General features: G+C 47.9%; 1 protein-coding gene across 3 annotated transcripts in view; it reads right to left on the bottom strand.

The window, feature by feature from the left end:
* TTC3 (tetratricopeptide repeat domain 3) overlaps positions 1 to 26020 on the bottom strand; it is a 280528-nt gene that overhangs the window by 106205 nt on the left and 148303 nt on the right. For all 3 annotated transcript variants that reach the window (XM_033948613.1, XM_033948616.1, XM_033948614.1), the window contains exons 26-28: positions 15839 to 15903; positions 2612 to 2745; positions 1110 to 1433 (exon numbers count right to left, since the gene is read on the bottom strand). In XM_033948613.1, coding sequence (XP_033804504.1) covers positions 1110 to 1433; positions 2612 to 2745; positions 15839 to 15903 — 523 coding nt within the window. The remainder of the gene's footprint in view (positions 1 to 1109; positions 1434 to 2611; positions 2746 to 15838; positions 15904 to 26020) is intronic.

Raw genomic sequence — 26020 nt, 5'->3', positions numbered from 1 at the left:
GCGTTGTAGTTGGGGACTTTTTGGAGGATTTACCAGGTTTATTTCCCTAGACGCTCTTGCGTTTTGCCATAGTGTCTCCTGCAAACTTCCCAGGGCCCCCTCCCCCCCCCCAACACCATTTTCATGGGAGTCGGGACAGAAAGTGCTAGAAAACCCTCCACGGAGGTTGAAGGCACTGAATCTGGGCAAGTATCACCCCTCGCAGGCTTCAGCGCACCTGGAATATGGCTGCGCATCTGACAGCTGTCCACCGCAAATAAGGCATAAATCCATGACATCCTGCCCTGGGGAGGTCATCTATGTGGTTTCCTTTCAATAATGAAGCTGGTAAGTATAAAAAATAACTTTAAAATCAAATATGAAAAATTCCAAGATAGTCCGGGAAAACAGAGGACCCTCAAAAACAGAGATTTTAGGATTTTAGGGGTGGGGGTAGGGCATGCAGGGAAACCACTTTAAAAACCCTTTTGAAAGATCCCCAAAAGTCTCTGACAGGGAAATACTGCAGATGGAGCTAAAACAGCTCACAGGGAGATCCTCTGCCTCAACTTGCTGGAAAGTTGAACTTTGAATCTCCTGACTGCCCCACCGGTCTGACTTCCACAGCTGGTCACCTCCGCCAACCTTGGACACGTCACACAGAACGCCTGGCAGAGGAACGCAATCTGGCTACAATTTTGGGCGTGTCTCCACGGAACCACACTGCCTGCACTCGACCTACTAGCAGATGAACATGGGGTGAGCTAGCTCCCAAGGGAACGGTCCCTGAGCCCCGATCTGATGTGCAGGCTGTCCAGAGGGCTTACTGACAAGAAGGGAACCCTCTAGAAACAGATTTTTCACAAAGGTCTGTGATCTCCCGCAGAATGAGAGCGAAAACCATGAACACAAAGACAAACTACATGGAATAAAACACGAGCAGAAAAGACAAGTTCCTAAAGCCTGGCTTGTAGGAAGAAATACTGATATTTACAGTGTGTGGAAAGAAATTAGGGAATGCAATTGAACTACATGCACTTATGTGATCTACAGCTGGTTACATATACAGTAAGTCATTTTAAATTATATTCAATCCCACAATTTCTCTGACAAGGTGATGCATGACTTACCTAAAGTATTGACCTCTTCAAGCCAGTCTTTTAGTTTGGGCCTCACGTCTTCTAGATGATTTAGCACATAAAGAAATAGTCTGGTGTTGACTTTATTATCCTCCTGGCTCAAATGATTAATAAGCATGTCCATGACTTCTGCTGAGGACATACTGGCAGCATCAGCAGAATATATGGTATAGTCCAGCTCACTTATCACCTGCCATGAAAGCAGTTCATCAAGAAGCTTAGGAGGATCGAGAACACCAGTTTTAATCAGTTCGGTATTTTCTGTAATATGTTGCATTATCATGTCATCGAAACATCTCCTATACCGATCAGGATCTGTAGAAAGACATACATAAACAGACCCAAAGGGACATATCAAGGCCTTCACCTGTGTATTCTAAATAAATGACCCCCCCCCCCCTCCATAAACCTACCAGCATGACAGGGAATCTTTACAGCAATAAGAGAGACATACTGTAAGGTAATCAGACCCTCAGTCTGACCCTCTGCCCTAAACTTCCAACACAAAGATCTGTCACATATAACTTCTGCACAGTAGAAAAGATAAAGCAAAAACCTTCAGTCTCTGAAAGAACCAGGTAATAGAAGGCAGAAACCAAAAGCCCTAAGCAGAAGATCATGATGCCAAGTTTATGGGTAAATTTACTGTGTGGTAGAACAGAGTAAGCAGCAATCAAATAAAACACTCCTAAACAGACCGTAATGACATGTAGGAGACCTACTGATTGCTGCTACCTGGGATTCATTTTCAAGTTTGAGCATCAAACATCAAAACAATTATATTTTGACACCCGTTTCCCGCTTAATTCTTCTGGCTAAATCAGAAAGAGGACTGTGATCCAGGCACCAGGATACTTCGTCCACAATCTGGGATGTTCCTCTTCTCTTTTCTCCCGACCCACTTTAGTTCAGGTCACGCATGAACATTCAGAACCTGCTCTAGGTTTTCTTCTACAGCACTGAATCCTAAACCCGGTCACTAACTGTCCTTACTCCACGATTAGAACTTTTTTTCCATTCCCCTCCAAGGAGCTGCGAACACTGCCTCTGCAGCAGACCCACTTGAGAGCACAATTTGACCTGGAAATCAGTGGGGCAAAAGCTTACAATCATCTCTGTGAGCATTTAGTCATGCCTAATGGCTCATGCCTAGCCAACTTAGACATCTGGGGTCCAAAACATTATAAGGTTCATCACGATTCCACTCAACTTCCAAATAAAAAACGGAACATGTTTCTTTCTACTTTTCTCCTACTGGCACCTTAGCAATACTTAAACCCTTTGGCAACCCAAGAAGTAAGCAAGCAACCCAATGCCCTTTCCAAACTTAAGTCTTGCGTAGCACCAAGCAAGCAGGCCCCCACAGGGCCAGTCTAAATGACTAAATCCCAATTAGTCTCTGCGCTTCGTGAGGGGAACAAGACGACGGCAATAAAATCAGTAGAAGGCCCTCTCACACCAAATTACTACAAACCAGCTTGCTGGAAACATACCTTTATGGATATCCTCTTCAGAAAGGCTATTTTCCCTTGGATTTTCTTTTTTTTCTTTTGCCAACTTTATTGCTTCTTTTCTTGCTAACTTCCTTTTTAATTTTTTCTCTTGTATTATACTTAAATTCCTAGGGCTGAAGTAAAGAATTGAAGAATGTCAGCATCATACTACTAATCATTTCTATAGATACTGGATGCACACAGCATTGTATACATTATATACAGGTACTTTTTTAATGTGGTAAATTTATTTTATTATAGAGTATCAAAATTCACTTTTATATATATAAAACAATTTTTATTGATGACAACTGAGAAAAAATTACAGCCGTCCAATTCAACAACAGCAAAAGTCCTATATTTTACAATACAAATGAACCCCATCCCCTGACATACAATAAAATCCACAAGATATAGAAACCTTCCAAGGAAATCCTCCCAACCTCTAAAGAATACCATACCCCCACCCTGCCTCTGTACCACACATCAATATCTAGGAATTGGTTCCTTATTCCACCGGACATTGCCAAAGAGCCAATTCAATCCCTTCCCCCCCTCAAGGTACTCTTTTTTTTGTCTCTAGTGGGATCACAATCTTAATTTTTTTTTTTTTTTTTTAATTGTGCTAGGAGCAATGTAGGGTTAAGTGATTTGCCCAGAGTCATAAGGAGCTGCAGTGCAAATTGAACCCAGCTCCACAGAATCTTAGCCCACTGCGCTAACCATTAGGCTACTCCGCCATTCCATCATGTCATAGACAAGCTACACTGAGGCAGAATCACTTGCAGGGCTGGATTCAAGGGTAGGCCCAATAGGCACATGCCTCAGGCTCGAAAACATCAAGGGGGGGGGGTCCACCGATGCTAGGGAAAGGTAAACAGGCATCTCTTCCCCTTCCCCTTCCAGGACCGGCGTTAGGGGGCAGCAAACAGGGCAGGGAGCCCCCGACTGTGTGGTGAAGTGATGTAAGCTTCCCTCTCTTTGACTCCCTTGCTGCCCTCTTTCCCACCGCTGCCTGTAAGCAAATTGAATCCATGCCGCGGGGCTGCTCTAATACTGTGCGTGTCTACTTCCCTTGTCCTCCGAAACAGGAAGTTACGTCATGAGGGGACTTGTGTGCCTAGGGGCCCTCGATGAATGAATCCTGCCCTGATAACTTGTATGTTGAGACTTCAGAACTCAGAAGTAAAAATATTCTCCTTTGTTTTGTATTGAATTGACACAGACATTCCCCCTGTGCTCAGATTGCTTTAAATATTCATACACATTTTTTTCCCATTTGCAGTAAAATGAGATTAATAATAAGTACGATGAACATGAGCATCTTTTGCTCTGTGAAATATTAGTCTCCTCTTGTACGTTTGTCTTTTTAGATTACTGCTTAATTATTCTGTATTTTGTTTTTCAGTTCCGATGATTTAGAGCAAGTGGGTAGGCAGTTCTGGTTCTTGAGAGTCCCAGGCAGGTCAGGTTTTCAGGATATCAACAAAGAAAAGGCAGGAAACAAATTTGCATACCAAGGAGACAGTGCATACAAATCTCTCTCCTGCATATTCATTGCAGATAGCCCTGAAAACATGACTTGCTTGGGGCTCTCAAAAACAAGAATTGCCTGCCCCTGATTTAAAGAACACTACCTCCTGTTTTGTTTTAAATCTTATATGGCAACATCTGGCTTCTATACTGTGACACACACCATATTCACTAAACAGAGAAATCAGGGAAAACAACAGAGAATGTGATAAGAGAACCTACTTGAGTTCATATGCCCTAGGGGTGTATCATGCTACACTGTAAAGCGGAATGAATGCTCCCTGAAATATAGGACATATTGCAAACTAAAATGCTACATGTCTGAATGATATGTTATCTAAATTTTTGAACTATTTGTACATCGCCTAGAATTTTGAATAGGCGATAAATCAAACTATTTAATAAACTTGGAAACTACATCCCCCCCAAACAAGAATTGGAAATATATACTTGAACCAAGTAGGAAAAACCCCAGTAATTCTATAACTTAACACCTTTACTTACTTAAAGTATTTAAAACAAACTCATATATTGCTATTTTCCTTAAATATTAGTGCCTTAAGATTTTTGCAATTGGAGATTTTGTTTTAAATACTTTATGTGTTCTCTTCTATACTCTATAGTTGGACAGGCCTACACTTACGTGCCAGATATGTGTGTACACTTCTCCCTTGGTATTCGCAGGGGTTAGGTGCAGAGCCGGACTGTGAAGTGTGAAAAATCGCAAATAAATTCTCGGCCGGCTCTGACCCACCCCCGCCTCCCTCCCGCATCCCCGGAACCTTACCTGGTGGTCTAGCGGTGAAGCAGTGTAGAGGAGTGATCTTCCTATGCTCCTGCACCGTGCAGAGCTGTCATCAGAATGGCTGCCGGGAGTTCCCGTTGTGGTCTCGAGAACTCCCGTCAGCCATTCTGATGACGGCTCTACATGGGGCAGGAGCATAGGAAGATCGCTCCTGCCCCGCTTCACTGCTAGACCACCAGATAAGATTCCGGGGAGACTTGGACGGCTTAAAAAATAGCCAAAAAACGAAAATAGTTTTTTTGTAAAAAAAAAACAAAAACCCAAAACCTCCCGCAAATAACCGAATCCGCAGATATTGAAACTGCAGATTCAGAGGGAGAAGTGTACATGCACTAGGTGATTGTGAATGATCTGTATAGCACTTATATATCTAAGTGATTTATAACAAACAGCGTTTCCATATCAGTCCTGGTGGGCTCACAATCTAATTCTGTACCTGGGGCAATGGAGGATTAGATGACAACCTCAAGGTGTTGAGGTAGCAGCTCTAACCACCAGGCCACTCCCAAGACTGGCAATTTTTATTTCATCACAGAAGCTGAACCTAAATCCAGGTCTGGGTTTCTATGCATTTTCAGGGGGAACTGTAGCTCCGCTTCTCTCTACCACCATAAACCAGCCAAACCCCTCAATAGAAAGCACATCCCCCTCTTGGGCCATTCACCACTCCACCCTTCTTTTCTTTCCCTCCCTCCCCAGCTCTTCCTCTAGTAGGTCCTGGTAGTGTCTTCAGGGCAGAAGCACCTTGAATTGCTCCTGCCCCTTTCCTTCGTGCTGAAAAAATGGCAGGCGGGATTGTAAGCAAAGGTCACAGCTGCTATTTTGGAATTGGGAATAGCTCGAGAACAAAGCTGGTGTTAGGGGACAGAAAACAGGGCCGCTGCCTTGGGCCCCACAGCTCCATGGTCTGGTCATCTCTTTCCCTTATTGGGCCATCTCCCTCCCTTCCCTTCATCTTCATGTGCGCTTTTTAAAATCAAAATTTTCTTTCTCAGAGGGGCCTAGATGTGGCAGCCAGTCTCTCTCCAGACAAACAGGAAGTTGTGTCAGAGGAGAAGCTTCGGGACAGCCACATGCAACTAGAGAGAATGGCTGCCATGTCGGGGCTCCTCAGAGATAAAACTGGTTTAAAAAGTGCCTGTGAAGATGAGGGGAAGGGAAGAAGATGGTCTGATAAGGGAAAGAAGTTGAGTGGGAGAGGTTAGGCTTATTATGTGTAGAAAGTGGGGAGCCAACACTGGATGGCAGTGGCGAGGAAAGAGGGGAGCCGACGCTGGATGGCAGTGGCGAGGAAAGAGGGGAGCCGACACTGGATGGAAGTGGCGAGGAAAGAGGGGAGCCGACGCTGGATGGAAGTGGCGAGGAAAGAGGGGAGCAGACACTGGATGGAAGTGGAAAGAGGGGAGCAGACGTTGGATGGAAGTGGAGAGGAGAGAAGAGGGCACATACTGGATAGAAGGAGGAGATAAAGAAAAAAGGGCACATGATAGATTGGGGAAAGAGGATAGAGTTAGTGAGATACTGGAAGGGGCGAGGGAAAGGTAGCAAGCTGTAGGTAGGCACAATGAAAAGAGGGAAATTGAGGACTGAATAGAAAAAAAGAATTTAATTGTCAGAGGCAGAAAATAAATTGAGAAGGAAGACCAGGGAAGAAAAGAAAAGGAAAGGGAGAGGAAAAATATAGTCATGAAACAGTTTGTATCCAAAATGAGTGGATGAACCAGGACCCCTTTTGGATACAAACTGTTTCATGACTATATTTATATTTACGTTTGTTCATTAAAGACTTGGTGTTTTGTACACCATCCCTGCAGTTTTTGCTTTGTTCTTCGATTCGACATTTTACTGCAGTTCCGTTGGATTCTTTGCTTGTTATCTTTCAGGAAAAATAAAATGTGCAAAAAACAAAGGTAGAAAAATATTAGCTTTGGGATATGTGCATCGCAGATATTTTTATTGTGTTTGATGGCTTACCAGACAGCTGGTGGGGGTGGGCAGTAGGCCTGAGCCCACAGTGGGTGGGCACTAAATGTCTCCCCACCAAGCCCCCTACCAAATGCAAAATATAAATACCTAAGTTGGTAGGCTTTCCTGTGTCTTCTGATAATTTCCTTTCCAGTGGTTACTGTCCATATGTCTTTTCTCCTCTCTCCTGTCTTGTTTCATTCCATCACTACTCCTGTCTGTGATATACTGATCTTTCCTTTTTAGCTCTTCCTGCCCTATTTTGCTTTTCTGCCTCTCTGACCACTCAGATTTCACCCTTGTCCTTTTTACTTTTCAGCTATTTACCAACTTTCCTTCCTTCTCCCTTCCTCTAGCTCTCCTATTTCCCATCTCATGCCTTCTCCAGCCTCCTATTCCCTTAGCATTTCTCTCTCCTCCTTTCCTCCCCTGAGATCTGGTTTCTGTCTCCTTCCCCCTTTATTCCCCCCCTCCCATGCTCTGGCATCTCTCTATACCTAAGTTGGTGGGCTTCCCAGGCCCTGCCGGCTGAAGATTTCTTCCTCTAGTCAGCGGCCAGAATTCTTCAAGCTCTGCAGCCGTTGGCAGCTCAAGAGACACTGCTGCTAGTTGCAGAGCTTGGAGATGACTGGCTGCCAGACAGGAGGTGGTCTTCAATTAGCAGGGTTTTGGGATCCCCACAAGCCACAGCAAGGGAGATGGATAATATTTGGTAGACCTGGGATCCCTTTGTGCTCAGTACAGAAAGAAGGGCATATCTGTTTTTATTTCTCCAATGTTGTAATACAGTGTTCTTCAACCACCGGTCCGTGGACCGATGCCGGTCCATAGAAATTTTCTGCCATTCCACAGGGCTGGCACGTCCATCAGGCCCAAGACAGCGTTCTTAAGCCACTGGTCCACGGTGCAATCAACGCGGCGTCTTCGGACCAGCTCCCTGAGTGCTGCAGTGCACAAAGCCGTGGGAAAAGGCTCCTACGCGCGGCCTGTGCCTGAACCGGAAGCCTTCTCTCTGATGTCACAACATCAGAGGGAAGGCTTCCAGATGAGGCGCAGGACGCGCTTGAGGAGCCGCTGCCCACAGCTTTGTGCAATGCAGCACTCAGGGAGCCAGCCCGAAGACGCTGCATTGATCACACCGTGGACTGGCCCAAAGATAACACCGGGGGGCAGACCAGAAGGCAAGGCACATGGAGGGAGAGAGACAACAATGGTAGGGGAAATGCTTTTAATTTTTATTTAGTGATTGATTTGTCTGTTCAGGAAGAAATGCATTTGTTTATTTGCCTCTGGGGTTGTACTGCTTGCAGAGTCTTGCATTTTAGGCTTTGTTTGTAAATATTAGCACTTTTAGTTTTTGGTCCTACATTTGCATGGGGTTATCTGTTTTCTGGTAGGAATGAATGTTAAAAGCATACAGTGTGCTTTGTGTATTTTAATTTTGTGGTTAATCATGTGTTGTTAATACAATACAATTATATTGTGTTTATATATGAAAAATGAATGGAAAAAATTGTGTTACAATTAGTACTATTATGGGAGTGGAGACTGAGTGGAGATGGGCACGACTTAGCCCAGTGTTCTTCAACTGCACGGACTGGTGCTGGTCCACAAAATAATTATTTTATTTCCGCCGGTCCATAGGTGTCAAAAGGTTGAAGAACACTGTTGTAATATTTGTGAGTTTAACGTCTTGGGGTTCCCTGTTCAATTTGTATTTCTAGTTGTGATCCCTTGTTCTGTATCTGGTAAAGGTCTGTATGTTTTGTGTGTAAAAAAAAATTAAATAAATAAAGTCATTTAAAGTTGTTTTATGTGTGGTAGTAATGAGAGGTGGGGATATCGGGGATCGGGGGCCCCCTCCTTAATTTCTGCTCTGGGCCCCAGCATGTCAAAAAAACAGCCCTGCCCGAGCAACAGCAACTTGCTCTTTTTCTCAGGCTGTTCCCAATTCCAAAATGGCAGCCACAACTTCCCAAAGCGGTCTCATGAGGCTGCCACAGGAAGTCACGCCTGCCATTTTTTCAGTGCAGCAGATGGGTGCAGAATTAATTTGGTATGCTGCTGCCCTGAAGACACTACTCCACCATCAGGGCCTTTACGAGGTAAGCCCAGGATGGAGGAGATATGTTTTTTGTCGGGAAGGTGGGCAGCAAGGCCAGTTTCAGTTATGGTCAAAACTGACCCATGAATTTCAGCTACAGATTCTATTTCGCATGGTCTCTATTAAGTGATATTCTGTAATGTCATGCCTAAGTGCTATAACCTGTAACAGCAAGTGGGATATTTATCAGTGGAGCATGAGCAAGTCTGGTGTGCCCATTTACGCCTCCCACAGAGCTGGTGTAAGGAGAAATTAGGTTCTTACCTGCTAATTTACTTTCTTTTAGCTTCTCCAGACCAGTAGAGGTTAACTTTACGAATGGGTATATATCTAATCATGACCAGCAGGTGGAGACTGAAAACAAAACTTTGGGACAGTATATCCTAGCCCCTCCTCTCTATTTCCCTCAGTCTGCCGAATAGCCAAGCAGAACCAAGAACTGGAAAACAACAGAGAGAAAAAACAATACTCCGAAAGGAGTAACAAATAACAAACCCAAAATGCTGTTGGAAAATGCAGAGGAGAAAATTCCCGAAGGAAGAATGTCCCCACAGCTCGCCAGCTAAGCCAGCCGAGCCACAGCCGCTGTTCTTCAATTCTCCCCGGCCCTAGAAAAATACTAGAACCCGCAGCAAAAACCAAAAACTGCCCGCGCAACAGCCCCAACAACAACAACAACAGACAGGGTGGGGACCTCTACTGGTCTGGAGAAGCTAAAAGAAAGTAAATTAGCAGGTAAGAACCTAATTTCTCCTTCTTTAGCACTCTCCAGACCAGTAGAGGTTAACTTTACGAATGGGACGTACCAAAGCAGTCCCTCTCACGGGCGGGACCCCCGAAGGGCCGATACCAGTACGCGTTCACCGAACACCGCGTCCCGACGCGCCTGCACATCAACCCGATAATGACGAACAAAGGAATGCAAGGAGGACCAAACCGCAGCCTTACAAATATCCACAGGAGGCACGAGCGACGACTCAGCCCAAGAAGCCGCCTGACCCCGAGTGGAATGAGCCTTGAGAAACTCCGGAACAGGCTGCTGTTTCAGAAGATAAGCGGAAGCAATCGTCTCCTTGATCCAGCGCGCAATAGTAGCCTTAGAAGCGCCAGCTCCCCGACGAGGACCCGCCAGGAGGACAAAGAGATGATCGGACTTCCGGAATTCCTGGGTCCGCTGCACATAAGAACGAAGGACCCGACCGACATCCAACTTGCGCAGCTGCCGTTGCTCAGAAGAGCCCTCCCGACCACCCAAGACCGGGAGAACCACCGATTGATTGACATGAAAAGGAGAAACAACCTTAGGCAGAAAGGAAGGAACAGGCCGCAAGACGACCCGCTCCTTAGAAAACTCCAAGAAGGGAGCCCTACAAGAGAAAGCCTGCAGCTCAGAAACACGCCTAGCAGAAGTAATGGCAACCAAAAAGACCGCCTTCAAAGTAAGGTCCTTCAAAGAACAGACGTCCAAAGGCTCGAAAGGCGGACGCACCAAAACAGAGAGAACCAGATTAAGATCCCAAGAGGGAACCGAGGGCCGTAGGGGAGGCCTAAGCAACTTGGCCGCCCGCAAAAACCGAATCACATCAGGAAGAGCCGATAAACGCTGACCTGACACTAACCCTCGAAAAGCCGACAGGGCTGCAAGATGAACCCGGAGAGAAGACCAAGCCAGGCCTCTATCCAGGCCATCCTGCAAGAACTCCAGAATGTTAGGCAGAGAAGCGCGAAAAGAGGTCACTCCCCGCGCCCGACACCATTCCTCAAATAGACGCCAAACCCGCACATAAGCCCGAGAGGTAGAAAGCCTCCGGGACCCCAACAGTGTAGAGATCACCTTGTCTGAATACCCCTTCTTGCGAAGGCGACCCCTTTCAAGAGCCACGCCGTAAGACAGAAGGGAGACGGGTCGAACATGGGAATGGGACCCTGCATCAGAAGGTCGTCCGAGAGAGGCAGAGGAAGAGGATCCGCAACCAGGTGCCTCACCAGATCAGCATACCACGGACGGCGAGGCCAATCCGGCGCTACCAGCACCACCAAACCTGGATGGTAAACAATGCGAAGAAGCACTCTGCCCACCAGCGGCCAAGGAGGGAACACATACAACAGCCCCTCCGTTGGCCACCGCTGGACCAGAGCATCCAGACCCTCGGCCAGACCGTCCCTGCGACGACTGAAGAAGCGGGGCACTTTGGCGTTGCCACCCGTGGCCATCAGGTCCATCAGGGGCTGCCCCCAAGCCTGCACTATCAACTGAAACGCCTCGGCGCCGAGACACCACTCTCCGGGATCTAGGAAGTGACGACTGAGGAAGTCTGCCTGAACATTTTCTACTCCGGCTATATGAGAGGCCGAGAGGTCCAGCAGATGGGATTCCGCCCAAACCATGAGCAGAGCCGCCTCCTGCGCCACCTGAGTGCTCTTGGTGCCCCCCTGACGATTGACATAAGCCACCGCTGTGGCATTGTCCGACAGTACTCTGACCGACTTGCCCAGCAACAGGGAGTGGAAAGCCAACAGCGCCAGACGGACCGCTCTGGTCTCCAACACGTTGATCGACCAGGCGGCCTCCTCCGCGGACCAGGTGCCCTGAGCTGAGTGACCCAAACACTGAGCCCCCCAACCCAGGAGACTCGCATCCGTCAGGAGCACCGTCCACTGCGGGAGATCCAGACCCACCCCCTGAACTAGGTGAGGGGTCTGGAGCCACCAACGCAGACTGCAGCGCGCCAAGCCTCGCAGGGGAACCGGAACATCCATCCCGTGCCTCTGGGGAGACCACCTCCGGAGCAGAGCATACTGGAGAGGACGCATGTGGGCCCGCGCCCACCTCACCACGTCCAGGGACGCCGCCATCGACCCCAAGACCTGGAGGAAATCTCGCGCCCGAGGACACCGGGACGCCAAAAGCAGGCGAATCTGAGATTGCAATTTGCTCACCCGGCCCTCTGGGAGCAAGACCCTCCCCAAGGAGGTGTCGAACAGCACCCCTAGGTACTCCAGACGCTGAGCCGGGACCAACCGACTCTTGGAAAGGTTGACCACCCAGCCCAGCGACCGGAGAAACTCCACCACCCGAGCAGTAACCCGGGAGCTTTCCTGCAACGACTTTGCCCGAATTAACCAGTCGTCCAGGTAGGGGTGTACCAGGATGCCCTCCGACCGCAAGGCTGCCGCGACGACCACCATCACCTTGGTGAACGTCCGGGGAGCCGTGGCCAGCCCAAAGGGAAGCGCACAGAACTGATAGTGCCGACCCAAGATCGCAAAGCGCAGGAAACGCTGATGAGAGGCCCGAATGGGAACATGCAAGTAGGCCTCCGTCAGATCGAGAGAAGTGAGAAACTCCCCCGGCTGAACCGCCAGAATGACCGACCGCAGAGTTTCCATACGGAAAGAGGGAATCTTGAGAGCCCTGTTGACCCCTTTCAAATCGAGGATGGGCCGAAAGGTCCCCTCCTTCTTGGGCACCACAAAGTAAATGGAATACCTGCCCGTGCCCCACTCCGGAGGGGGCACAGGTACAACTGCCCTGAGATCTAGCAAGCGCTGAAGGGTCTGGCGAAACGCCTGCGTCTTCACAGGAGTCTGACATGGAGAAGCGAGGAAAAAATCCGGCAGAGAGCGGGCGAACTCCAGGGCATAACCGTCCCGCACCACCTCCAGGACCCACTGATCGGACGTGATCTCGGCCCATTTGGGGAAAAATTCGCGCAGCCGGGCCCCCACCGGAACCAAAGGGGGCTCCGGCAAGGCGTCATTGCGCAGGACGGGAAGCGGGGGAACCGGCGGAGGGATTCCCTGCCCCCCGACGGGCCCCCCGAAAGGGCTGCATGCGCTGGAAGAACCGACCCCGGGAAAAGCCCGGAGACTGGAAAGAAGCAGCCCCACGCCCAGGGCGATACTTGCGAAAATCCCGCAAACGCCCCCGGGCCGCACCCCCCCGAGACGCCGGGCGGGCACGGTCCTCCGGCAGACAGGGAACTTTCGAGTCCGACAGAGTCTGAATCAACTTATCCAAATCCTCTCCAAACAAAAACGACCCCCGAAAGGGAAATTTAGTAAGCTTAGCTTTGGACGCAGCATCCGCCGCCCAAGCGCGCAGCCACAACACACGCCTTGCGGCCACGCCAAAAGCCATAGACTTAGCCGAGATCCGCACCAAGTCATATAGAGCATCTGAGAGGAATGAGGCCGCCATCTCAATCTTCGCTACCTGCTGATCCACCAGAGACCAGTCGTCAGACTCTCGATCCAAGACCCGCTCCGCCCACCGAAACACGGCGCGAGCGACCAGTCCCCCACAAATAGCCGCCTGGACCCCAAAGGCAGAGACCTGAAAATTCTGCTTAAGGATGCTCTCCAATTTGCGCTCCTCAGGTTCCCGCAAGGCAGAACCGCCCTCAACAGGCACGGTATGCCGCTTGGAAATTGCCGAGACCACCGCATCCACGACCGGCGAAGCTAACGTAGCCCGATCCCCTTCAGGAATGGGATACAGGCGAGCCATGCTGCGCGCCAGCCGAAACGGCGTCTCCGGCGTTTTCCACTGCTCCAGAATAATATCCCGAATATCCTGATGCATAGGAAAAGAGCGGGAAACGGAACGGATCCCCCGCAACAGGGGGTCCCCCACACGCGGAGTCTCCGGCGGCGCGTCCTCAAAACGCAAGACCGAAGAAACCTGCTGAATAAGGTCAGGCAGCTCATCTTTCTGAAAAAGACGCACCACGGACGCCTCGTCACTGGAGAACGGGAAATCCGACAACCCGCCGCCAGCTTCCGTCCCCTCCAGAGAGTCCTGGAACTCCTCCGAAGGGTCCAGGTCCTCCTCCAGACCGACCCGTTCCTCCGACCACAAATTCTCGTCCCACGACACCCGCGGACGCTTGGACAAGGGAGGCGGCGGAGGGGACGTCACGCCAGACGAAAGAGGCAAAGCCGCAGGGAGCGCGGAGGAAAACCCACCCCCCGAAACCCCCTGGGCGCAACCGGGACCCCCAGCCGCCTGAAAATAGGCTCTGCATAAAGAAAAGAAAAAGTCAGGAGAAAAACCCCCCGAGGGTCCCAAGGGACTCCCTGCCACAGCAGGGGACCCAGCAGAACCTTGCCCCTGCATAGTCAAAACAGGGGGAAGGTCACCTGAGGTGGAAGACAAAATGGAGGGGCCAGACAGAGAAGATGGCGGTTTTCCCGCCAAAAAAGCTCCCTCCATAGCCTGAAGCGGCTGAGAAACCTGTATAGTCTCAGCCGCTAAAGCAGGCAAGCCGGCATCAGCTGTCAAAAAATCAGCTGAGAGGGAATCCTCTAAAACCTGACCGTCGGCGGTTTGGGGATTCCCTCCGTGGGCGGACGGAGAAGACCGGGCTTCCCCACCGTTCCCTGCCGACTCGCGAGGCACCATCGGCGGGGAGCTCTGGGCGCCTGCAGCCGCTGCCGACGGAGCTCCTCCACCGCACCGGCCTGAACACCGCTTGCACAGGCCGGCCGCGAGTGCCTCGCGTCTGGAGCACAATGAGCACTTTTTCCCTTTAGAAGTGCTCATTGCTCCATACGCGACCTAGCTGCAAAAAAGTGCCGGTTAGTTGAAAAAATACAGTAAAATACAGTTTTCTTAAAGGGATACAACCCTCCAGACCAGCACTACCTCAGGATTTTTTTTTTTTTTTTTTACACAGAACAGACTCCACAGGCTCTCAAAGCAATATGCCTTGCTTGATTTAGGGGGCAAGGGATACTGCTGAGGCTCCTCTAAAAAAATGTGGGGAGGTGGAGGAAGTGGGGGGAGGGACCCCGCTCGTGACCCGCCGGGTTTAACACCCCCGAGGTCGGACGAACCCCCAAACAGAGTCCGCCCAAGCTCCGTCCGGCTAAAAACAGGGACAATAAACCCCCTAAACAAATTCCAACAGCCCTACCAAGGGAGATGGGTACAGATCACTCAACACCTGCTGGAGACTGAAAGAAGACTGAGGGAAATAGAGAGGAGGGGCTAGGATATACTGTCCCAAAGTTTTGTTTTCAGTCTCCACCTGCTGCTCATGATTAGATATATACCCATTCGTAAAGTTAACCTCTACTGGTCTGGAGAGTGCTAAAGAAATATAGTTATGCCTAAATCTAGATAAACCAATTCAGGTTTATGCTAGTATTCCATAATCGCATCTTGGTGCGCCTACATCATCTTCAAATTCGGCTGCCTATGCTACAAGACACTATTTGGCACCTCCTCTACCTACCTTCTGAAACACTTCATCCTACAGATCAACTCCCGCAAAACACTACTATTTTTGTTCCCAACACCCAAGGGATGCCACTACAAAAGATTCCTGTCCTTCCAAGCAGGCATTTGGAACAATACCCTAAGCAACCTCCTCCTGAATTTGCCATCATATCAATCTTTCAGAACAAAACATGAAAACCCATTCATTTGACAAATTTGTCTGACCTTCCAACCTCTCCTTCCAGACTAATTCACCCTTCTTCCTCTCCTCTCCCTCCCCTGCTTCTTGCCACTCTAGGACCCACCCTCTCCCTCTCTAAACCAACCCTACTGCTTCACCGCTCTCATGTACCTTATTTCCCTCACATGTATCGATACCTGTATCCACATTGTACCTCTCCTTTATTGTACAACGTCTTGAACTGAAAAGATATGATGAAATATAAATAAAACTATTATTATTATTATTATTATTAAATGGAGGCGCCAAGTTATAGAATTGTCCTCAGTAATCAAATTTAGTCCCACCCTACAACATTTTAACCGCTCTCTCTGAGCAACGCTGTTAATGACCCCATGCTATATACCAAGTCTCACCTGCAGCTCTTTTGTTTAACGACAGGTCTTGGCTGCTTCTTTATTTTCTGAACTTTATGTTTAAACTGTATGAGAAAGAAAAGACAACACAAGTAGTAATAAATATGAACAGAAGTAATAAGTATGAACCAAACAACTTGATGCTTTAAAAGCTTATTTGAAATGTAGAAGGGGAAGAGAACTACAGAGATGTAGAAGAATGAATAGCCAGCACAAAAAAAGAAATCCTATCATCTCAACATATCAAAATAAATAATAATAATAGTGCTCAGTAGAAAAACACCATCTTATACCGGCAACGGCATATAGTCAGTAGTGTAATAACACACATCATTGCACCCACCCTGCATACATAAGTACCAGCTTTGCTTTCAGTCAATGTATCAAAAGTATGAAAAATTGTTTTTCGTTATCTTTGATGATGATAAGCTCTATTGTACTGGTGGGTTTGAGCAATCATAGTTCAGTGTGTTATTCTGTTGTCCAGTAATCCCAATTAAAGTGAAAAAATATCTATAGTGTAAACCAGTGTTAAAAAAAATATCCAGCAAAAAATATATTCAACGTGGGGCTGCCCAGAGATTCAGACCTATTGGGGACAGGTATTTGGGTATGTGGGGACCCTTCTTCAGGTACCACTAGAGGTGCGGGCAGATGTAGTGCTCCTGAGGATGCCCAAAGGAGGGGTAGATGATACACAGGACAAATTGGCTCATGTAGCACGGTTGACTGTGGCTCGCTATTGGAAGAGTGCGTCTGGGCCATCCTTGCACCTTATGCGGGACAAATTGGGCTGGGTATGTGATAGATATCGGCTCTCGGCCTTGTTGGCAAGATCATGGCAACAATATGTGGATATTTGGGGTAGATTTTTGGCAGTGGAGGGTTTGGAATTGGGAAAGGGTGCTGGGGGAGGCTTGGGTGGGGGGTCACACTGGTGTTGTCTCTTGTTTAGTCTTCTTGGGTTGCTCTAAGTGCTGTCTAGTTCTAATTGCTGTATTGAAGGTGCTTCTCTCTGTGTGGGGAATTTTTGGGGAACTGGATTCTAGGGTTTATGTCTTTTTCTTCTGTTTACCTGCTGTTGTGGGAGGGGGGATGGGTAGGGGGTTGGGGAGTTCTTCAAACAGGGCAAGGGTGAGAGCGGGTGTGATGCTGACTATGTATATTGTTTTGCTGAGTGTATTGTGTGCTCCCACTTTTCTTCTAAATAAAAAATTACAAAAAAATATATATATATTCAACAAAAAACTAAATAATGTTCATTCTAAACAAATAAGTTTGTAAAAATCCTTTTAGAATTCAAAAGACAAGCCATGAATCTTCTTCAGCACCGATCGTATTTCACTTCAGCTTCGTCAGGAAAAAGAACTCCATTTGGGCAGAGGAAGAGAGATCACAGACTTCTGTCTATCAAACACATGGCGGCAGATCGAGTGACATTAACGGTTTTCTGCAAACAGGGTGTTGAACACCGAGAACTAACAATTTAAGTTTTCACCCAAACAGGATCCCAGGGCATTTTGCTACAGCATTCAGAAATTCAGTCATGCAGCAAATTCTGGGATGGAGGAGTAGGCAGCATATTTTTGGGATTTAGATTGCAGAAATGCAGCAATGTTCATGCGATATTCTGCAACACCTATCAGATAGTTGATACTGCTAGTCAGATAACTGCCATAGAATAGGGACATACCCATATTTTCAGCCTCATTACCTGAGCTGTTTGAATAGCACTAGAGCAGGGATCTCAAAGTCTCTCCTTGAGGGCCGCAATCCAGTCGGGTTTTCAGGATTTCCCCAATGAATGTGCATGCACTGCTTTCAATGCATATTCATTGGGGAAATCCTGAAAACCCGACTGGATTGTGGCTCTCAAGGAGGGACTTTGAGATCCCTGCACTAGAGCAATCTGGGGGTGGAGCCTACGCAACACTAGAAATTATCCAGACACCAATATTTGGTAACGGGACAAAAGCGCGCGAGACAATTGAGCGCCGAAAATACGGAGCAGACAATTGCGCACAGGGACATCAGTGCGCTGGACTTATACTTAATTTTAAAGTGCTCCGAGGGGGTGCGGGGCGGGCAACCCCCCCCCCCCACTTACGTTAGTACTGTTGCCACTACCATTGGGGGGGTGTAGGGGGGAACCCCCCCACATTACAGAGGAAATTGACGTTTTTCCCTAAAAAAGGGGAAAAATGCCTCTTCTCTCTATAATGGGGCGTTTCCCCCCCAACACCAGCGCAAAGAGTACTAACTTAACTGCGGGGGTTCCCTCCCCAAACCCCCACTTGGAGCACTTTAAAATTAAGTTTAAGTCCGGCGCACTGATGTCCTGCGTGCGACTGTCTGCTCCGTATTGTCGGCGCTCGATTGTCCTGCACGTTTTTGACTATGAACCCCAATATTTAGTGCTGGTATCTATATAACCATTTCGATAACTCAAGATAGCATAAAAGCAGCCTAAATTATTCAAACGGTTATCTTGATAACAATGCTGAATATTGTTACTAACTGAATATTCCTGGCTCTGTCCTATATGTATACACAGATATTAAGTGCTGCATATCAAGGTATAACTTACCTAGGGTGGTCTGCTTTTGTTTTAAACACTGGCTATTGGGTTTGAATTCCAAGCATATTATTCTGAACCAGCTGTGTGTGCAAAAACTTAGGCACAGGCAGAAGAGTCAACCACGCTGGCAGTCAGTAACCAAGCTGAGATTATAATGCATTCCGTGAGTACCCTAACTCACAGTTGGGGGGGCTTTCACTATTAAACTATCGGCCTCTTTTACAAAGCCACGCTAACGGCCCTGAAGCTTCGGGGCTGTTGACACGGCTTTGGAAAAGAGGCCGTATGTCAGCTTCTCTGCTCACCATATGTTCCTTCTAAAGTTAGGCAGAAAATCCCACACCACAAAAAGGGCTGCAGAACAGAGACAGCAAACTACAGACCAGTGAGTCTCACGTCTATAGTGTGTAAACTCATGGAAACACTGATCAAACAGAATCTTGACACAATCCTAGACGAAGAAAAACTGCGTGATCCACACCAACACGGGTTCACCCAGGGTAGATCCTGCCAATCTAATCTGATTAGCTTTTTTGACTGGGTTACTAGACAACTGGACGCCAGAGAGTCACTGGACGTGGTATATTTGGACTTCAGTAAAGCATTTGATAGCGTCCCTCATCGAAGATTACTGAACAAGCTGAAATCGATAGGATTAGGAGACACTCTAACTACATGGGTTGGGGATTGGCTGAGCGGTAGACTTCAGAAGGTGGTGGTCAACAGTACCCCATCCGAAGCATCGGACGTGATCAGTGGAGTGCCGCAGGGCTCGGTCCTGGGCCCGATTCTATTTAACTTATTCATAAGAGATATGACGCAAGGACTTAGAGGAAGGGTATCACTGTTCACCGACGCCGCCAAACTTTGCAACATAGTAGGCAAAAGCTTATTACCTGATAATATGACACACGACCTACTGTTGCTGGAACAATGGTCAACTACTTGGCAGCTAGGCTTCAATGCTAAAAAATGCAAGATAATGCACCTGGGTAAGAGAAACCCGCGTAGAACTTATGTACTAAATGGTGAGACCTTGGTTAGGACCGCGGCAGAACGCAACCTAGGGGTGATCATTAGTGAGGACATGAAGGTTGCCAATCAAGTGGAAAAGGCTTCCTCCAGGGCAAGACAAATGATGGGGTGTATCCGCAGAGGTTTCGTCAGCAGGAGACCTGAAGTTATGATGCCGTTGTACAGAGCCATGGTGAGGCCTCACTTGGAGTACTGTGTTCAGTTTTGGAGACCACACTACCGAAAGGACGTGCTGAGGATCGAGTCGGTTCAGCGAACGGCCACCAGGATGGTCTTGGGGCTCAAGGATCTCACGTATGAAGAAAGATTTAAAAAATTGCGGCTGTACTCACTTGAGGAAAGAAGAGAACGGGGAGATATGATTGAAACATATAAGTACATCACGGGACGCATCGAGTCAGAAGATGATATCTTCTGGCTCATGGGACCCTCGACCACCAGAGGGCATCTGCTGAAGATCAGGGGAGGGAAGTTTCATGACGACTCCAGGAAGTACTTCTTCACCGAAAGAGTAGCGGATCATTGGAACAGACTCCCACTCCAGGTGATAAAGGCCAGCAGCGTGACGGATTTTAAGAGAAAATGGGATACTCACGTGGGATCTTTAAGGGAGTAAATTCAGGGGAGGGGATACTTGGAATGGGCAGACTTGGTGGGCTATAGCCCTTTTCTGCTGCTTTTTTATATGTTTCTATGTTTCTATCCTAAACTAAAATCACACATCTATGGCTCTACTGAATTGCTTGCATTGCTCAGAGGCCTGACACTCTGATCTACTTTTTGGGTAGTTGTGTACAACACAAAGGGCAGAAAAGGACTATCTGGTTAATCCATTCTGGTTATTTGCACCTGCCTATTGTGCATCTTTTATGTCTATCCCCATATATTCTAGAATTTGGACACAGTTCTGGCTTCTATCAGCTCTGCTAGAAGCCTGAGTACATCTCTCTCTCTCCATGTCAATGGGTTGGTTTTTTTTTACTTTACATTCCTTGGGCCTTGGAAATCTGCAATAAGCAGCTTATAAAACAATAAACAACCTAGGACTTGACTTAGAAGATCTCCCCTTAGGTGTAGTGGCTAAAGAAAAATTATGTTCTTACCTAATAATTTTCTTTTCTTTAGTCATAGCTGATGAATCTAGAAACGAGTGGCTTAAGTTCATCCACTAGCAGGTAGAGATAGAGAACACCAAAGCAGAGCTCCGTCTTAGACAGGATGGTAAGCTCACTGGTCTTCCAATATTCCTCATACCAAAGCAGCAGGATCCTCATGAAAAGCCAGACGGCAAATAACTTCCTCCTCACAGTCGGTAAAATCATCTCATGTTAGTCCTTAGGACTGATCCCTATAGGGAAAAGGAGAAATCCGAGAGGACCACAGCAGAATATCAAGGACGGGACTCTGGATTCACCTGCTGTGACTACAGGAAAGAAAATGATCAGGTAAAAACATAATTTTTCCTTCTTTGTCATCAGCAGCAGATAGATCCAGAAATGAGTGGGATGTAGCAAAGCAGTCCTCAGTTTAGGAGGTGGTGGGGGAGGCCAAATACATAGAACTGGTGCATCCAAGGGACAACCTGAGGACCGTTTGAGCAAAAGAGCTCTACCGTGGACAGAAACAGCTGTCCCACTGAAGGACTAACCTGAGACTGTGCACTCGGCCTCCAAAGAGCAAGATTTGTGCTGCTGAGTGTACAGGAAGAAACCACACTGACATCAAAGAAGGGGCTGATGCCCCTCCCTAGAGACGAAGCTACACCAGAAAGATAAACTCGAGCATCAGAGTCCCACTGCTGCAAGTGAAGAATGTACACACCATAGAAGGGGCTGTGCCTAACCACCAGAAAAGAGCCACACCCAGCGGTCTGCAATAGGCTGTTTCAGACCTCCAGCAACCAAGCAGGGGAGAATAAGCACAGAACCTGAAGCTGTGCCAAGTGAGCAGGTGGTGCGTTGCTTTACAGCCAGAGACAGAACTGGGCTAAACAGGCATCTGGGGCAACTGAAGACCTGCAGAGATGGAGCCACGAACAGCAGGGATCTGGAGAAGCACTCTACAACCAGCACTAGAGGGTGGCTAGTCAGGCATCCAAAGCAGTGGTCTACCTCCAAGCAATGAAGTCAAGCCAAACAGGCATCCAGAACAGCGCTCTACATCCACGGAGATGGAGACAGGCAAAGAAGACATACGAGGTGGCGCTCTATATATCCAGACAGATGGAGTTGCCTGAGAGCCGCCAGAGCCTCGCTCTACATCCAGAGAGATGGAGCCTTGTCAATAGTCAGCCAGATTTGCGCTCTACTACTACTACTATTTATACACTGTATATCCAGAGATGAATCATGTTCATATAGAGATAGAGGTGTACCCTGCATCAGACAAACGGAGTAATGTCAAATGGTCGCCAGAGCCGCTCTCTGCATCCAGACAGATGGAGCCTTGTCGACCATCAGCGGGATTTGCGCTCTGCATCCAGAGAGATGGAGCCTTATCAACTGTCAGCTGGATTCATGCTCTATATCGAGAGATGGAGCTGTGCCAATATAAGGCTGGAGCCGCAGTCAACCTTGAGAAAGATGGGGACTTACTCCAAGGCCTCCAAAGGAGGTGCCCTGTTCTACAACCAAAGATGGAGCTGTGCCGTGCAAGCATGAAAGCTACTCTCTGCGTCCCAAGATGTAACTGTGCCAGAAGGAAGTAGCTGTGCCAAACAGGCAGGGTGCAAATGCTCCTCCATCCAGAGATGGAGCTGTGTCTGACTGGCAGGAAAGGCCAAGCCTCACCTCCAGATATGGAGCTGCACTGAGTATGTAGGAGGCCCCTGCTGAATTGGACAGTGGCACCATGCTCTACGTCTGGACATTGAGCAGAGCCAACCAGGCAGGAGACACCATGTCCAACAATCTGAGATGGAGCCATACCGACCAGGCAGGCCGCACCATCTTTGCCTCCTGAGATGGAAAAGAGTCAAATAAGGAAACAGTGGCTTACCCAATAACCAGCAATGGAACTGTGCTGAAGAAGCCTGTGGCACCATACTCCATCTCTTGAGATGCAGCTGGTGTGCACAGGTAAATGGTCCAGTGGCTGTAGATTGCACCACACTCAACATCTAATGAGGGAACTGTGTCAAACCAACAGGTTGAGAGATAAAGCTCTGCAGTAAGGTCATGCCTAGCAGAGCGCTAGGCCCACATCTATATACAGGACTATGCGCCAAGGCCATCCATGGAGGTGCTGCCACTCTCTATTCAGAGAAGAGGCCCTGAGCTAAGGACACATATAGCAGAGGGTCTGGTTCACATCTATGGCAGTGTGCTCTTACTACATTCAAGGATGGAGTATACGTTGAAGCTAAACGTGCCTGCATGCCCACTCAACCTCCCAAGATGGAGCCAGGTGCTAATGCCAAATATGCCAGTGTGTATGCTCAACATCCGGAGATGGAGCTATGTGCCAAGACCAGATATGCAAGCTTGCTCACTCCATATCCAGAGAAGGAGTTATGTATCAAAGCCAGATATGCCAATGTGCCTGCTCAACATCCAGAGATGGAGCTATGTGCCAACGGTAGATGGCTGCTGAATCTCCAGAGCTAGAGCCATAGCGATAAGGCTAGGACAACAGTGAGGGCTCTTCACCCCCAAGGGGTGGTATGTGCAAAAGTCAGAGACAGAGCAGAACATATTCTACCTCCCAATATGGAACCCTACACTCCAGCCAGAACCATCAGAAGGTGCTCTTGTGACGATCCAAAAAATAAAACGAAAAGCGCACACGGTGTAGCACGCTGCTCCCCATCCAGAGATATGGTAACCTGTGATTTCCAGGAAGAGGATCAGCTTGGGAGCTAAGAAAGGCACTTTATGCTCCCAAGACAAACTCCCCTCACGAACCGGAGGAAGGCAGCACACCCCATAAAAGAAACTAGTCCGGGCTTGGAGAAGCAGGCGAGTGCAACCTGCAGAGCCAAGAAAAAGCCCTGATGCCAGGACTCTCTACTTTGAAAGATGGAGTACCTAGAAAAAAGTGAAGGAAAAAAATCACTCTGATTGAAAACTCGCAAGCAAATGAGCTCTCCACAGCTAGGCAAGGAACAGCATCTCGCACCCGGGGCTCAAGACAAGTAAACTAAGGTCTTTCCCCAAAACAGCACCACAGCTGAACCCCTCTCCCCCAGGCAGAAGGTTGAAATTCCAAGCAGGCTATACCCTGGAATTTAATGTCAAGAGAATGTAGTAACACCAGTAAACATGGCTGGCTCTAAAAAAGGTTAGCCATTGGCCAGGAAGCTGTGGCCTTTTCTGAGATAGCCCTGTAAAAGGCCATAGCCTGCCCTGGAGTAGTAGCATGAGCTGTGTCTACTAGATAGCGTCCTATTAGAAACATAGAAAGATGACGGCAGATAAGGGCTATAGCCCATCAAGTCTGCCCACACTATTGACCCTCCCTATTAAGTCTAATGAACCCCTTAAGTATAATTGTAATTATACTACCACTCTACTGACCCGCTCTTTCAAGTCTGTACCCTAGAGACCCTATCGCTTGGCATGACCCTCGTAGGGATCCCACATAGGTATCCCATTTATTCTTGAAGTCTGAGATGCTGTGTGCCTCGATCACCTGCACTGGAAGCTTGTTCCAATGCTCAATCACTCTCTCCGTGAAGAAGTACTTCCTGGCGTCACCACGAAACTTCCCTCCCCTGAGTTTGAGCGAATGACCTCTTGTGGTCGAGGGTCCCTTCAGAAGAAAGATATCATCTTCCACCTCGACCCGTCCTGTGATGTACTTAAATGTCTCAATCATGTCTCCCCTCTCCCTACGCTCTTCGAGAGTATAGAGCTGCAATTTGCTCAGTCTTTCTTCATATGGGAGATCCTTTAGCCCTGAGACCATCCTGGTGGCCATCCGCTGAACCGATTCAATTCTGAGCACATCTTTACGGTAATGTGGCCTCCAAAATTGCACACAGTATTCCAGATGAGGTCTCACCATGGTTCTGTACAATGGCATCATGACTTCAGGCTTCCTGTTGACGAAGCTTCTCTTTTTACAACCTATCATCTGCCGTGCTTTAGATGAAGCCTTCTCCACTTGAGTGGCTGCTTTCATGTCAGCACTGATGATTACTCCTAAGTCTCATTCTGCCGTAGTCCTGGTTAAAGTTTCTCCATTCAGGGTGTAAGTTCTGTAAGGATTTCCATTACCGAGATGCATGACCTTACATTTCTTGGCGTTAAAGCCCAGCTGCCAGATCGAGGACCAACTTTCTAAAGTACGCAGGTCTTGCTCCATAGCATCCTGTAGATTATAGCCATTTACTATATTGCATAGTTTGGCATCATCAGCGAATAAGGTTACCTTGCCTTGAAGCCCTTGAGTCAGATCCCCAATGAATATGTTGAAGAGGAGTGGGCCCAGGACCGAACCCTGTGGCACTCCGCTAGTCACCTCCGACATTTTAGAGAGGGTACCGTTAACCACCACCCTCTGACGTCTGCCACTAAGCCAATCTTTAACCCATGCAGTTAGAGTCTCTCCTAATCCCATCGATTTCATCTTGTTCAGCAGCCTGCGGTGTGGGACGCTGTCAAACGCTTTGCTGAAGTCCAGGTACACGACGTCCAAGGACTCTCCTGAGTCCAGTCTTCTTGTTACCCAGTCAAAGAAGCTGATAAGATTGGACTGGCATGATCTGCCCTTGGTGAATCCATGTTGACTGGGATCCCGGAGATTTCCCTCGTTCAGGATCGTATCTAATTTATACTTAATTAGCATGAGTTTACACACTATTGAGGTGAGGCTTACTGGTCTATAGTTCGCAGCCTCAGCCTTACAACCCTTTTTATGTAGAGGAACAACGTTGGCTGTTTTCCAGTCCAACGGAACTTTCCCGGTACTTAGTGAGAGATTGAAGAGCACTGCCAACGGTTCCGCCAGAACATCTCTCAATTCTCTGAGCACTCTTGGGTGTAAATTGTCCGGTCCCATGGCCTTGTTTACCTTTAGCCTTGCCAGTTCGTTGTAGACGTCGCCAGGTGTGAACTCAAAATTCTGAAACGGGTCATCCTCGTCTTGTTTTACCTTCAACTGTGGTCCGTGTCCCGGTGCTTCGCAGGTGAAGACTGAGCAGAAATATTCATTTAGTAGTTCTGCTTTTTCTGAATCCGCCACCGCGTAGTTTCCATCCGGTTGTCTAAGGCGTACTATACTGTCTGTGTTCCTTTTCCTATCACTGATATACCTAAAGAAGGATTTGTCCCCTTTTTTAATGCTTTGTGCCAGAGTTTCTTCCACTCGAAGTTTGGCCTCCCTAACTGCTGTTTTGACCGCTGCAGATCTGGTCTTATATTCTACTTTAGTTTCTTTTCTCTGCGTACGTTTGTAGGAAAGAAATGCTTTTTTCTTTTCCTTAATGAGGTGTGAAATCTCTTCAGTGAACCATTGGGGTTTGTTGTTTCTTTGCCGTTTATCTACTGATTTTATGTAGCGATTAGTTGCTTCGTGTATGGATGATTTCAGGTACGACCACATAGTTTCCACATTGCCGGTTTCTGCTT

Source organism: Geotrypetes seraphini, chromosome 6, assembly GCF_902459505.1.
Source record: "Geotrypetes seraphini chromosome 6, aGeoSer1.1, whole genome shotgun sequence".
NCBI classification, from domain to species: domain Eukaryota; kingdom Metazoa; phylum Chordata; class Amphibia; order Gymnophiona; family Dermophiidae; genus Geotrypetes; species Geotrypetes seraphini.
This window is presented reverse-complemented; position numbering and strand designations above follow the sequence as displayed.